The 12830-nt window shown below is 38.7% G+C and overlaps 1 protein-coding gene across 1 annotated transcript in view; it reads right to left on the reverse strand.

The window, feature by feature from the left end:
- LOC148374290 (vertebrate ancient opsin-like) overlaps nucleotides 1-12830 on the reverse strand; it is a 78664-nt gene that overhangs the window by 61280 nt on the left and 4554 nt on the right. Inside the window, exon 2 of the mRNA XM_088334895.1 lies at nucleotides 1449-1777. Coding sequence (XP_088191021.1) covers nucleotides 1449-1777 — 329 coding nt within the window. The remainder of the gene's footprint in view (nucleotides 1-1448; nucleotides 1778-12830) is intronic.

Raw genomic sequence — 12830 nt, forward strand, 5'->3', positions numbered from 1 at the left:
TTTTTCTCTTTCTCTTTCTTTTTCTTCATCTTTGTCTCTCTTATTCTCACTCATTCTTTCTCAGTCTCTGCTTTCTATTTCTCTTTTTGTTTTCTCTCTCTCGTGTGTACTCTTTCTATTTTTCTCTCCTTTATTTTGTTTCTTTCTTTGTCTCTCGTGTTCTCTCACTTCCTTTTTGTCTATTTTCCTTTTTTTTCGCTGATTATCTTTTTCTCTCTTTCCTTCTCTCTTTCCCACTTTCTCTGTATCACTCTCTGTCTCTTTTGCTTTCTTTAGTTCTCTCTCTCTCATTCTCTCTCTTGTACTTTATTTTACTCTCTCTTTGTTACTCTTTTTTATGTTGTCCCTCTCTCCTTTTCTCTGTCTTTCTTTCTCCCTTTCTGACCCAACCACCCCCCCCTCTCTTTTTCCCTCACTCACTCTTTCTTTCTCTTTAATGTACTGGGCCGGTCTCCCGGAGAGTTTTTTTTCCTACCATGTGGCCTGAGCTCAAATGTGACTGACACCCCTGTACCCAGGATTAACAATACAGTTATATTATAATTGCCACAGTATTTGATTATAGTTAAAGTATGTCATGATATTAAAAGTAACTAATAAGTTAAGAATAAAGTCTGGGTCGAGCAACCACCGGTGGTTATTTTGTTAGAACAATCTTATTCAGCAAAGTTTTACAACTGCTGTGGTTATGGCTTTCATGAATGAACAATATCAGCCAATAAAATCACTCAAGTGGATCTTGGCATTGTAAAATAAACAAGAGACTCAGCTCAAAAGATTGCATACGTAATAAATGTTGTGTTTTTATGTATGAAACTCCAATTTTGTTTATCCAATATGAGCTTTTTTTGGTAACTATCAATTTGGAAACATCTCAATTTAATCACATCGGAGTTTTGACCCTGCCCTGTTTGGACTGAAGGATTTCATACATTTGACTACAAAAGATTTTATACGATTGAATACAAGTTACATTTATTGAGTGAAATAAAGCTTTTCACTGAGTGGGCTTCAGGTCACGCTGTTCCAAATGCGGAATGTTTTGGCTGCTGAATTTTGATAACAGGACTCTGACGAAGGACGGCAGGCATTGTTTTGAGTTTTTCCAGACAATGAGGCGAGGGGGTGGAGCCGGCACACCAGCTTGCAGAAAAACGTGGGCCGAGAGAAGAAGCAAGAAGATCGAGAGAGGAGGCTTGACAGAGACTCGAGCGACAATAATTCGGCTAATTATACCATATTCGATGTAGTTCACTTAGTTACATTGTTTAAGAAATTAAATCTGCCCGCGTGTGGAAATGCCGGTCTCTTGTCTTATTTTTTCCATCAGGAAACAGGCGCACATTGTTAGGTGAATGTAGGTTGTGTTTGGTTAATGGAGTCAGATAACTCATTCGACCAATTTGGTAAACGGTACATTTTAATATATAATTCCTAACAGGACTCACCTGTTTGATGGCGCAGAGGAGCTTCCCATAGCAGAAGACAATCACGGACAATGGCACAATGAGGCAGAAGATAAACAGACAAATGATGTAAGAAATGTTATTGGCTGTCTTGGCTTTCCAGTTCACAGAGCAGGTGGTCCCAGGACCTTCTGGACCGTAGTTGCTCCAGCCAAAAAGCGGCGGGACAGTCCAGATGAGGGAATAAACCCAAGAAAGGAGTATGCCCAGGCAGATCTTACAGTAGTTGGAGGAGTCGGCCTCGGCGGGGGTCATCATGGTGCAGTAGCGCTCGTAGGAGAGCACGGCCAGAGAGATGAGAGACACGATACCTGCAGTGAGATCATAAACCTTCACTGTAGATGCTTCAAACAAAAACGCTCTCTTGTGGCTACTTGAGATTCAAAAGCTCCTTCTCGAGCAATAGAGGTCCATCTCAGGGGCGGACAAACTTTTTCCAAGCGGCGAGCTAGTTTTTTTAAGTAACTGGCGCGAGCCGTTTCTTTTGAAACAAAAGTGGAATAAGAAAGCTTGATGTGGTTGACAAAATGGTTGAATCGCTTTTTTTTTGCCCACTTTCTACCATGTAGGCACTTTGGCACTTTGATAAGAATTTTAAAATAGCAACTTAGCTAGATGGCTTGCTAAATCGCTACAAAGGTAAGTTGATAGTTAGCTAGAAACGTTAGCAGGTAAAAAACTACAAGGGAACTAGATAGTTTGGCTATAAGAGTAAAAAGTCATTTAAACAGCTAGATAGAGAGCTAATAACAAAGCTAGATCGCAAGCAACAAAGGACGACCAAATTTAGCTTGATAACTAGTAAAAACGATCAAATGTTAGCTAGATAACATGCTGAATAGCAAAATGGGTCATTTGTTAGTTAGCTCGGAAGATAAACAAGTAAAAAGCTAAATAGCATGATAGAAAGTTAAAGAAAGCTAGATGGCTAGCTAGAAAGGAGGGCAGAATCTAGCTTGATAACTAGCAAAAAAGGTAACATTCTATTTAGATAGCAGACAACAAGTGTAAAATGCTTGTTAGATAGCTTGCTAAATACATGCTAACACTTTCTTGTGTAACTAGTTTGTGTTCATATATATCCAAATTATTTTTATCTCTTTATCTTTTTGTTTAATCTTTTATCTTTACAGTCTAAATGTGTAACTGGAGAGCCATGTCCAATTTTGTTGTCACAATATGGTCAACCCATTTTTTTAATAATAATAATAAAGGTATATTCTATTCTATTCTATTCTATTCTATTCTATTCTATTCCATTCTATCTTAAATCGCTAAAAAAGATTGGAAGATAGCTGGCTACAAGCTAAAAAGATTAGCGGAATAAAAAGCACATTATTTGCTCATTCGCCTTATAAAACCCTCAAAAAACATAAATGTGTTTAATACTTAAACAGATTCTAATTTTATTCGACAAATTACTTGCTTAAAAAGAATTATCAAAACTTGAATAGATTTTTTTTTGTCCATGAAACCCAAGAACTGGAATTTCTTTATTTGAATTTGTTATTACAATGTTATTACCAGGTTAATAACCACAAATAAGGTTAAAAAGTTAATCTATTTTTTTAGAACAGGTCCAAGGACACTTCAACTGTCCTGAGGGGGCACACTGGTGCATGTGGGCACCATGTTGGAGACCCATGATCTAAGGGGTGGGTAAACTTTTTTATTGTCAGGCCGCATTGGTTTGAAAACATTTGTATAGGTTGGCGGAGAAAAATGGCTAATTGATGTTTTTATTTCTGTATATGCCGATAGAGAGTCTTCAATATGATACTTTTGCTATAACTGAGGAAAAAAAGGTAACATAAGCCAAAACAAATTTTCCTGTTTGCATTTAGTGGTTTCATCGCCTATTTATTCATAAGGGGACCAGTTTGTTTTGAAACACACACACAACATACAAATATACGTATTTATTTACAAATAAGAAAGTTGATTAAGATCAACAGCAAAGGAATATTTAAAGATTCAAACGTATTATTTTGCTTTTTATTTTTCTATGAAAATATTTACCTGAATTTAGAAATTTCGTCATTAGATTTCATATTTATTATCGGGGAGAGCTAAAGCCTCTTTAAACTGCTAATGATCAATTTTGTCCAGGTTAGTGCAATCTTATATCCAGTGTTGGAAATAACGCCTTTATAAATAATGCCGTTGCGTGATACAAATTGTGAGAAGGACATAGTAGGAAATATTTCATCCCCAAATACAACTTGCTAGTTCAATAGCTCACAATATCTTACTTGTGTTTGTTTGATGTGCTCTAATGACAACGCATTTCACTTTGTTAAATGCGTCTTGCAAAACCACTCCATTTTGCCTTTTCCAATTCGATGTTCCTGAGTTACATCAAAGAACCGAGAGGGAAGATCCTGCTTTTGATGATTTATTGTTTATTGCATATGATTTGACATCATCAATTGATCTTGAGACCTCATAATTACCAACAAATGGATGTCTTTTGGTCTTGCGTTCTGTTAAGCATGTTCTCTCTGCCGATATCCAATAATAATAATCACGAAACCTGGTAAAGTTCTGCCTTGTATTTTCAGGTCCTGAACGTTTCGCGTCTGACTTAATACCGAAGGACTTTGTAAATTAACTTCATGTTCTTATTCAGATTTACAGTGCAGAAAATATGTATTTGAACACCCTGCTATTTTGCTATTTCTCTTACTTAGAAATAATGAGGGGCTCTGAAATTTTCATCATAGGTGCATGTCCACTGTGAGAGAGATAAACTAAAAAGAAAAATTCAGAAAATTCATTGGATGGGCTCCAGCACCCCTGCAACCCTACTGAGGATAAGCAGTGCAGATAATGGATGGATTATGAATCAGCAATTTCAGTTAAATTGAGCAGACATAGTGATATTTGAAAAGTGAAATGTAGTTTGTAGGATTTACAGAACGTTTGCAACAATTAATTCAACAAAAATAAGCAGGTGCAAATTTTTGTGCACAACAACAGGAAAATTCGATCAGTATTTAGTATATTTTCTTTTGGCAGAAGTAAACGCTTCCTATAGCTTTTAAAAGGTACTTTTGACCATTCTTCTTTATAAAACATCTCCAGGTCAGTCAGGTTTGATGGTTTTATAGCACGCACAGCCTGCTTTAAATCACACAAGAGCTATTCAATAATATTTGAGTCTGGAGACTGGGATAGCCACTCAGATCGTTGTACTGCATGAATGCCTTTGTATAATTTGAGCGGCGTTTAAGGTTGTTGTCGTTTTAAAGTATCCAACCTCAGTGCAATTTCAACTTCATTACTGATACTTGACCAATTTTTTCTACGTACTGATCCTACCTCGATTGTGCTTCCCTGCACTGGCCGCATAGCCCTACACACAGCATGATGGAACCACCAAACTGTTCTGTGGGTAGCAAGTGTTTGTCTTGGAGTGCTGTATTTTTTGTCTGTCAAACATATTTGAGTATACCCAAATGGACTCGTTTTGTTGCAAAAAAAGTCTTCCGCTGCACTAATCTCCCATACAATAAATGCATATGTACCTTAAAGTGTGTTTAATGGTTTAATGATTCTCAGTGACACCAACTGCAGCAAGATCATGTCGTAGATGTTCGGAGCTGGTCTGTGGGTTTTCACTGTCCTAAAACTCTGCTTATCGGAGATTTTTCTATCCACATTGGGTGTTAACTCGAGTTGTGTCTCAGGATTTCTATTTCCTCACTATGTTTCTCCCAAGGGAAACACACATATGGAATATCTGAGCAATCTTTGTTTTCAGGTCAGTTGACAGTCATTTTGAGGCTAAAATATATATGCCAAAATTTAGAGATTGCAGTCTTTCAGGGTGCACGTATTCTACTGGTCCTAATATTATCTTTTAAACTCCTGCGCCGCTGGTGGCCGTTAGAAAAATTCCATAAATTAGCCGCTTCACTGAATAAGCCGCAGGGCTGAACATTTGGGAAAAAAGAAGCGGTTTATAGTCCGGAATTTACGGTAGATGTTTTGTTTAAGAACAGTAATATCTTTACATTTTTGGTTGTAACTTGTTTCTCTCTGTAGAGTGAACTTTTCTCATGTGTTTACATAAATTTCCCACAGTAGTGGACCAATTTACCACACAAATGACACCTGGCATTTTCTGTAGTTGAAACAAAAGTCCACACGGCGCTGTACTCTGTCATATTTAGCTTCTGATAAGGAGTGTACGCATAGATTTGGCCCTTTGTTCTGCTAGCAGGCAGTATGTAGCAGCAAGTCAGGTAGGGAGAGGTGCCAAAAGTGTGTCTGTCAGTCACACAAATAGGCATAAACTTAGAGAATGGCCAAAGGTGATAGCAGAGAGAGATAGTAGGACTGCGCTATCTTCATAGATAAGTGGTACTTTGACAAAATTGCAAGAAGTATAAATCCCAGGATAGTAGGATCGATCCGATTTAAGTACTTTCTTAATACCGATAACATAAGCCTGTTAGCCTGTTAGCTTTCCTGTTGACTCTAGTGGCATTTTTATGTCAGTGTGCTAGTTATTGTATCTCCCCCTTGAAATGGTTCTATTATTTTGTTGTTGATGGATTGTTATGGGGATGGGGTCACTTTGTAAACACTGACATGATGAATCATTTATCATTTCAAAACAAATAAGAGGATGTCTGACCTTTTTTTAATCAACATTCTATTTTCATCCATACCAAAAGTGTCAAAGCCAATGAATGGAGAGCCAAATGAAAACATGTAGCTATAAGCCGAAGGCCGGACTGATTGATGAACATTTTAAAAAGGATGCATTTATGATGGAGCTGATTCGACCTACAAAAAAAGAAACAAATTTATTCCAAGATGATAAATCAAAAATTGTTATGCCTTTGCCTGATATTTCACATTTTCAACAGGCATAAGACAAAATTCCTTGATAAAATGAAAGAAGCCGCCATTATTCAGCCACCATAAGTAGCTAAAAGTTACTATTTAATCAAAAGTGGGCCAAATTTACAACACAGGAAAAAAAACAAAACTAGTTTTATCATCCACTTAACGTAAATATTTGTAAAATAGAACTGGATTGAGAGCAAATAAAGAAACATGTATTAACCAATAAACACATTCTTTACAGATAAGTTAAGTACGGTAAAAAAATAGGATTCCAAGTGTATGATACAATCAATACGATTCTTAAGGGAAATAGAAAACCTTCCTACGGGACGGATGCGGCCTTTGAGTTTTGACTTTGACATAAGTAACCTTTACTGATACTAGGCGTAGAGGGTCTGGGTGATTTATATTTGACTTGTTTCATACCACTTTATGGGGGACTGATGCCAGTACTTTACTTCTCATTAGTCATCGATACCAATACTGAAAATTGGTAACAGTACAACTCAAACTCATGGTCCGCCACGTCGTTTGATTTGGCAATCCAGGGCTTGTCTGAGCAACAAGGTTCGATATTATTCAAGACTGCTTCCACACAAACTACATATCCCACAATGCCTTTCGAATTTGATATCCGCAAACTAAGGGCTTAGCGCCAGTAAACTACAGTGTTTCCACAGTAATTTCCAACAAGTGGAATTAAGAAATTATCTCAAATGTCCAGTAAGATTTTCTTTTATAGTTAATCGTATATGTAAGCAAGTATATTTCTTCAATGCAACTGTAATGTTTATGACTTGAATAGGTCTTACATTTAGTTATTTTACATTAGTACAGACGCTGCCCTAATTATGAAGAGCTACGCTCCGGATGATCGTTTGTAAGTGGAATTTGTTCGTAAGTTTCTTCAGTGCTATAGTTTGTATGGAATTTATGTTTAAGGTTCATATAAGTATGCTTAAGGCTTGTATAAGTAGAATAGAAGAATAGAAGAATCTAATTTACTATTATTGTCATTCTTTGTAACCATGCACACAGAACGAAATGTCGATACACCTGACCCGTACAGTAAAACTGTAGCGAGCCGATGCAGCCACAGCCAAACAGGGCGCCGCCATTTTAGACCCAACTGCTGTCTTGGGAGTCATTAGGTGACCAAACCCTCCCAATTCCAACCCTTAATGCCGAGTGCCAAGCAGGGAGGCAATGGGTACCAATTTTGTGTTAGGTATGACTCGGCCGAGGCTTGAACCAGCGACCTTCCAGTCTTGGAGTGGGCGCCCTCCCATACCAGCTCAGTAGCCTAGATGGTAAGGCGCCCGCTTTGAGACTGGGAGGTCGGTGGTTCGCGCCCCGGCCGAGTCATTCCTAAGACTTAAAAAGTGGTCGGCGGAGCCCTCTGTTGGCTGCGGCTGCATCGGCTCGCTACAACGGGTCAGGTGCAATCGACATTTCGTTCTGTGTACATTGTTACACAGAATGACAATACAAGGAAATTATTATTATTATTATTATTATTATCTAAGCTACCGAGCTGGTGTAACCTGTATTGTTTTATACTGAAGAATTAAAAAAAAAAAAAAAAAAAAAAAAAGAAAAATACTCTTTAAAGATAAATATAGTTATGTTTACCTTACTTTTGGAAGAAGAGTTAGGCGACTTCCTGCTACGTGGTGGAAAGTGGCCCGAAAAAAAGCGATCCAACCATTTTGTCAACCACTTCATGCTTTCTTATTCCACTTTCGTTTCAAAGGAACCGGCTCGCCTCTTCTTTACATTTTACACCAACCGTGATGAATGGATGCACATGATGTTAAACAATAAAAATCTCCAAGTTCATAGCGGGCTGGAGATACAGTACAGTGTATTTACACATGAACTAGGAAGAAGCCGGATTTCTTCCTCAGGGTGGAAGCTGGATGAGCTCTCACAGCGCCACACTCCGGTAGCAGCAGAAAGAAGCACTACAGTAATATCCCGTACTCAGAAAAATACAGGATACATAATACAAAATCTAACTTACAGCAATGTCCAAGTATTTTTTGACATCCCGAAAAAAATGTTCGTATCTACCGTTTTTCTTAACTGGAATGGTTGTAAGTAGGGGAGTGTCTGTAGTGACGTTTAGAACTTACATCCGGCCCTTTGCAGACACCCATTAGCCGGATGTGGCCTGCAGTAAAAATGATTTTGACACTCTTCACAAGAAATATAATTAAATACAAACTTATTTTCGGCTTAATACAAACCATCACAACCTTATAGTAAGGTGGGTTTCAAGAATGATATCAAAACTCTGTATCAGTAATTGCTTTGCTCGATATTTTATGTAATTTCCCCAAGACAGACCAATCCTGTATATCCCACTGTAGAAATTATCTTTAGATTATAAGAAATTAATGGTCAATAGTATGTTCATGTTACATTGACATAATACTGTACTTGGCATCTTAATGGTCAGCCGTACATGCTTTCAGTTCACGATCATCCGGCTACTTGGGCGCCGGTCGATACTAAAATCGATAGTGTTCTAAGTACTCATGCATGAAATGTGTCCTGGTATTGGCCAGTCATTTGGTGTCGCTAATTGCTTTTTTGTACTTTTTGCTGTGCTGTGTGCACTTGCACATTAACGGCAGTTCTAGCGCTCCAGGCCCCCCCAAGCCCACGTTTAAACAAAATTATTATTACAACGCCGTCTCCCATTGCATAATGTGATTTAATGTCACTGTGAGCACAAATTTCGCCCCGCCTTCTCCGCATCTCGGATCAGATGAAAGGATCAAAGTCAACAGCTGAATGGAATTTCCCCAAATCTGAAATGTTAGGAGGAGATCAAAAATAGGGTCTTTATTCCCACCGTGAGGCTCACTTGGGTCCCTGTCTCATGCGCCGGCTGGAAAGCATTGGACTGAAAACGTCATCTCCATACGGCGGATCCAGAAAAAGAGAGACGGAATGAAAAACCTGAGATTGAGCAATAATTCATGTCTTTGGAATCATAAACAGAACACCTTCATATTTCCGGCCCCTCTGGTCCAGGTTTATCAGCCGCCTAAATCTCGTTGTCTGTTTGACACTGCATGTTGTTCCGTTGTTTCTCCATGATAAGACCACTTTCCACCATCTTGACAAATTAAGCCACCTAGAACCAGGTGTAGTGTTTACGCGAAGGCCATATTGGCAGGTATTAGCCCTCTGTTGTGTGTGTGCATGTTCATACATCTTTGCACTGGCATTATGAATGTGGAGTCATGTGTGTGCACAATGGCTATCGAACTTCAGTATGCAGCAAATGGGCTCGGCACTGCAAGGTTAATCCAGTGAGTGTGTCCAGAGTCTACTTGAGGCGCCGGCAGAAGTGTGACAGCATGCACAGACACGTACTGTTGAAGAAGTTCCAAATGAGGTAAAAAACAACTTTTACCCTTATCACATATTTAGCACAAAAGTCAGAAATGTATGACTCGCGAGCCAGTTATGGCTTTTTTTAAGAGTGCATCTGGCTCGGAGATAAAATACAGACCATCGTAATCTTTTCTGTATATTTTAAAATCGTACTACATGAAAACCCGAAATGACATATTGGGTTCCTGGTTTGGTTCAGGATAAATAGAGCAGGGTTATAGCTACAGTTTACTATCATGGTGCCACTCCAACAGACCCTGTTTTGGTTGTACGTCTTTAAGGAATCCTGGATATGAAAGCTCATTAAACAATCTGCTTATACCGTTGAGTCACTTTATGATGAAAACCCACAGACCAAACTGTAAACACCCCCCCCAAAAAAATGCCAGCCAAGCACCCAAAGCAATTTGATTGAGTGGCGGATCTGAGCATACATAGCAGACTGCTTTACAGCATATGCCACTTTCCCCATTCAGAAGTCGATTTGAGGTTCCTAATAGAAAATGAGCATTATTGGTTATATTTTTTTCTCTCCATCCAGCCTTTTCTTTTTCTTTTGTTTTTTCACAGACTGAAACAGACACACAAACACCCACACACAATGTATACGAGTTCATGGGATAGCTTGTTTTTCTGCCAGCGGAGCCTGTCAAAAAAAGTACTGAAACAGTGCCACTTGTTCTTATTGTATTTCTTCGATTTATTCTGTTACGATAATCTAAAAAACCTTGGTGGAACGAAAGAGGAGACGGTCACTTTCTCATATAACACTTATTCTACCTGTTTCTTTGGCTGTTATTGTGAGCCATTTAAGGGTTAAGTCATCTTTAAGCAGTGCAGATGCTAATGAGTTGTATCTTTTTTGAACATGGAAGACAAACGCCTGTCATATTTTACGATAATAGATCTTCAGAAAGTATTCTTAGCTGATCACTTCAGGTAATAAGCTTGTGACGGAAGATAAAAAGCACATCTGGACCCATTTGGAGAAATGCTTTGACTTATTGGTAAAATAAAAAGCTCCTAGCAATTTTCTGTTGAGACAATAAGGTAAGAAACTGAATTGTCCTAAGACTCTGCTTTCCCCAACAAACCTGGTTTTCCCACCAAAAGACAACAATGTTGATCTATACATTATCTGCACCGCTTATCCTCAGAAGGGTCGCGGGGGCGCTGGAGCCCATCTCGGCAATGCGCGGGCAGTGGGTAGGGGACACCCTCTACTGGTTGCCAGCCAGTCGCAGGGCACACAAAGACAGAAGACTCACTCGCTCATTCACACGTAGGGACAATTTGGACCGACAAATTAACCTGACACGCATGGTTCTGGAATGTGGGAGGAAACCGGAGTGCCCGGAGGAAACCCATGCATGAACAGGGAGAACATGCAAACTCCGCACAAGAAGGCTGGTAGCTGGATTTGATCCAATTGCCTTTCCTTTTTCAGGAACGGTTTGAAGTGTTTCCTTTAGCCCAATGGTCGGCAAGTTACAGTAATTTAAATAGCACTTGTCAATGGGGGGCGCTGGCAACCCGATGGTAATTAAAGGGTTAGTGTCCTTCATGGTCCAAGGAACAATTTGGATCGGCTAATTAACTTGACATGCATGTTTTTGAAATGTGGGAGGAAACCAGAGTGCCGGGAGGAACCCCACGCAGACACGGGAAGATGTGTACTCCACATGGGGAGGCTGCGGTAGCTGGACTTGAACCCTGAACCTTTGCACCGTGGAGCTGAGTGCTAATCACCCACCCGTTGTGCCGCAAAAGACGATAATGTGTAACCCATAATTGCTTTTTTGTTAGAATTACGCTATTTATTTTATTTTGCATTTCAATCAATACGCCTTCTAAAAAATACTTCAGCCAAGGATTTATGAGCCTTGCTGAGAAAGTTTTAGAGCACAAAACTTTTGACTGCAGCTTGGTGTGCGTATATGGACCTGTAAACAGGCGTAGAGGTAAGACTTTGGGAAAACGTATAAATTCTTGATTCAATGTTTCTTTTGTGATTCTATAAAAAGGCATTTATGACGTCAACAAGCTGTCATTCACAAGACAGACGAGCTAGAGGGAATGTTTTGAAGTAGCTGAGCATACCGTTTACTTGATTGATGGTGGTTTTGAAAAAACAAAAAAACAAAAAACAAGTCATAAGAACAAGATTAATTGCTGAAATATAGAAAAACGAAGCACAGACGGTTTTAGTAATTGTGGCATGGGGGGACACAAACACACACACACACACACATATATTATATATATATATATATATATATATATATATATATATATATATATATATATATATATATATATATATATATATATATATATATATATATATATATATATATATATATATATATATATACGAGACTACTAATATTATACCTAAAATGAGCAAAACAATTTGCTGCTTGCTAACGTTGACCTTATTGATGTTTTAAGTATTCCTTTCAAAAAAAACGTACTCAATTGAAATTCATGCGTTTGTGACCTTCCGTCTCGATTACTGTAATGCACCACTCTCCAGTCTCCCGAATTCTAAAATCAAAAGCCTTCAGCTGTTACGAAATGCTGCAGCGAGGCTTTTAACTAAGATAAGAAAGTATGATCACATTACCCTGATTTTAGCTAACCTGCATTGGCTCCCTGTTAGCTTAAGATGTGATTTTAAGTTTCTGTTGGTGATATACAAAATCATGCATGGACTCACTCCCTTATATCTTTCAGATTTAATTTCCCCCTATGTTCCGGGCCGGAGCCTTTCCTCTGAAAATTCTGGTCGACTAGTGATCCCAAGAGCCAAAAAGAGATCCGCAGGTTTGAGGGCGTTCGCCATTCGGTCCCCGGTGCTGTGGAATGGTCTTCCCCCTGAGATTCGATCCACAACCTCAGTGGAACTGTTTAAATCCAGGCTTAAAACACACTTCTATTCTATAGCATATGAATAACCAATATTTTATGTTGACAATTTCTGTGTATTATTTATTATTGCAACATCCATTGCAGCCTGGTCATCCTGAAAGGGGGGTTACCTAATGTGCGGTCCCCTCTCAAGGTTTCTTCTTTTTCCTCATGTTGAGGTTTTTGAGT

The sequence above is a fragment of the Urocampus carinirostris genome, chromosome 1, assembly GCF_059441175.1.
Source record: "Urocampus carinirostris isolate Australia breed hairy pipefish chromosome 1, RoL_Ucar_1.0, whole genome shotgun sequence".
Lineage (NCBI taxonomy): Eukaryota > Metazoa > Chordata > Actinopteri > Syngnathiformes > Syngnathidae > Urocampus > Urocampus carinirostris.